The sequence below is a fragment of the Penaeus chinensis genome, chromosome 4 (genome assembly GCF_019202785.1).
Source record: "Penaeus chinensis breed Huanghai No. 1 chromosome 4, ASM1920278v2, whole genome shotgun sequence".
In the NCBI taxonomy this organism is placed as follows: domain Eukaryota; kingdom Metazoa; phylum Arthropoda; class Malacostraca; order Decapoda; family Penaeidae; genus Penaeus; species Penaeus chinensis.
The window spans coordinates 653,034-654,698 of NC_061822.1; the positions used below are offsets into that span (position 1 = coordinate 653,034).

General features: G+C 42.3%; 1 protein-coding gene across 1 annotated transcript in view; it reads right to left on the reverse strand.

The window, feature by feature from the left end:
- Nucleotides 1-611: 611 nt before the first annotated feature.
- LOC125024707 (homeobox protein unc-42-like) overlaps nt 612-1,665 on the reverse strand; it is a 30,484-nt gene continuing 29,430 nt past the window's right edge. The window contains exon 4 of the mRNA XM_047612486.1: nt 612-659. Coding sequence (XP_047468442.1) covers nt 612-659 — 48 coding nt within the window. The remainder of the gene's footprint in view (nt 660-1,665) is intronic.

Sequence of the window (1,665 nt, forward strand, 5' to 3'; positions counted from 1 at the left end):
CATTTCTCTTCCTTCTCATCTCTCCTTATTCTTTTCCTTCTTACTGCTTCCCCTCCCATTCCTTCTCCTCTTCTCCCCTTTCACATTTTCTCTCCTCCCCCTCCTTCCTCTCCTTCGTTTTCCACTCCCTCCTCCCTCCCTTTCCCTCCTTCCACCATCCTCTTCTGCTCCATCCTCCCCTCCTCCCTCTCTTCCTCTCTGCTCACCCTCTCTTCTTCCTTTTCCTTTCTCCTTTTCCTCCTTCCACTGTCCCTCCCCTTCCTCATCCCCCTCCTCCCTCCCCACCCATCCTTCAACCCTTCCCTCCCTCCCTTCGCCTTCTTCCCCCTCATCTTGCTCCCCTTCCCCCTTCCCTCCCTCTCCTCCCCCTCTTCTCCCCTCATCCTTCTCCATATCCTTCTCCCTCCCCCCCCTCCCTCAGCGCCCCTCATCCTTCCCCTCTTCTCCCCTCACCCCCCCCCCCCCCCACCGCCACCACACACATTAACCAGTGGCTGTGGATCTGCATAATCAATAATCACTCTGATAAGTAACTTAGAGATACTTAACAAGCCTCCGGCGGGTCGTGATTGGCCAATCATTCGTGGCTTCGTTTCCGTCAAGCAGTCGGGTCACAAGTCGGCCTTGACAGTTGCATTGACAGGCGTGACCTCGGACGCCTGTCAAGGGCGTTAATGGGGCGCGGGCTGCGCTCTCGGCGGATGTAAGGGGTAAAGGCTGCTCATTTACCCATTTAGTGATTTATTCATCTTCATTATCATCGTTATTCGCTCGTTTCTTCCTAAAGAGGTTCCGAGTGATGCAAAGGTCGCGTCTGTTCATTTATTTACATTTCTTTTACCGTCATGAGTTGCTCGTCGATTCGCAGTGCGGGCCGCGAGAGGGCATCCGCTCGTTATTTGACTGACGTGCCCATTTATTTATCTAATATTCGTATGGCATTGGCGTTTTTTGTTTTGTTTTTGTCTTTGTTTGTTTTACTTATTCGCTTGTTTTGTATTTTTAATTGTTTTCTTTCATTCTTATTTATTTTTCAATTGTTTATTTATTTGCTAGGTTGACTGTTTATGGTTATTCGTCTAATACCTACTTAGTTATCTATTTATTTATATTACCATTTTTATCCCTAATACTCCGGTTATCTCTTACTGTCAAATTACGGTTATTATCTATTCGTTAACTTATCTATCAGAGTTATTTATCTATCTATTTTCTGTTTGTTGTTACTGTTTCTATAATATGTATCTATTTGTTTTATTTATTTATTTTTTTACTTTTTTTGTTTTAGGCTCGTTGTGTTACTACTATTTTTAGTCTTGTTGTCACTGCTTCTCGCTTTTTTCTTTGCTTTTTGTTGGTTTGTATTGCTTGTTGACTATGCGTAAATATGGGTGGTTTATTTTCCGAATATCTATCGACGTAAATTTCCATATCTATCGCTTTCAAAAGCCTAAAATTAACAACTAATGATATGTATACAATCCTGTTGTTGTCTTTACCTCGACTTTTCGCTCTCTCTTTAAAGTGTAATAGATCGTTAATAAATTAACATTTCTAAAGTACAAAATTATGTTCACAAGTAAGATACATACGCATTCCTTGCGAAAATTTACAACTTCGGCGATCTTAACAACACGTTAGATTATCATAATAATCATGGTATAT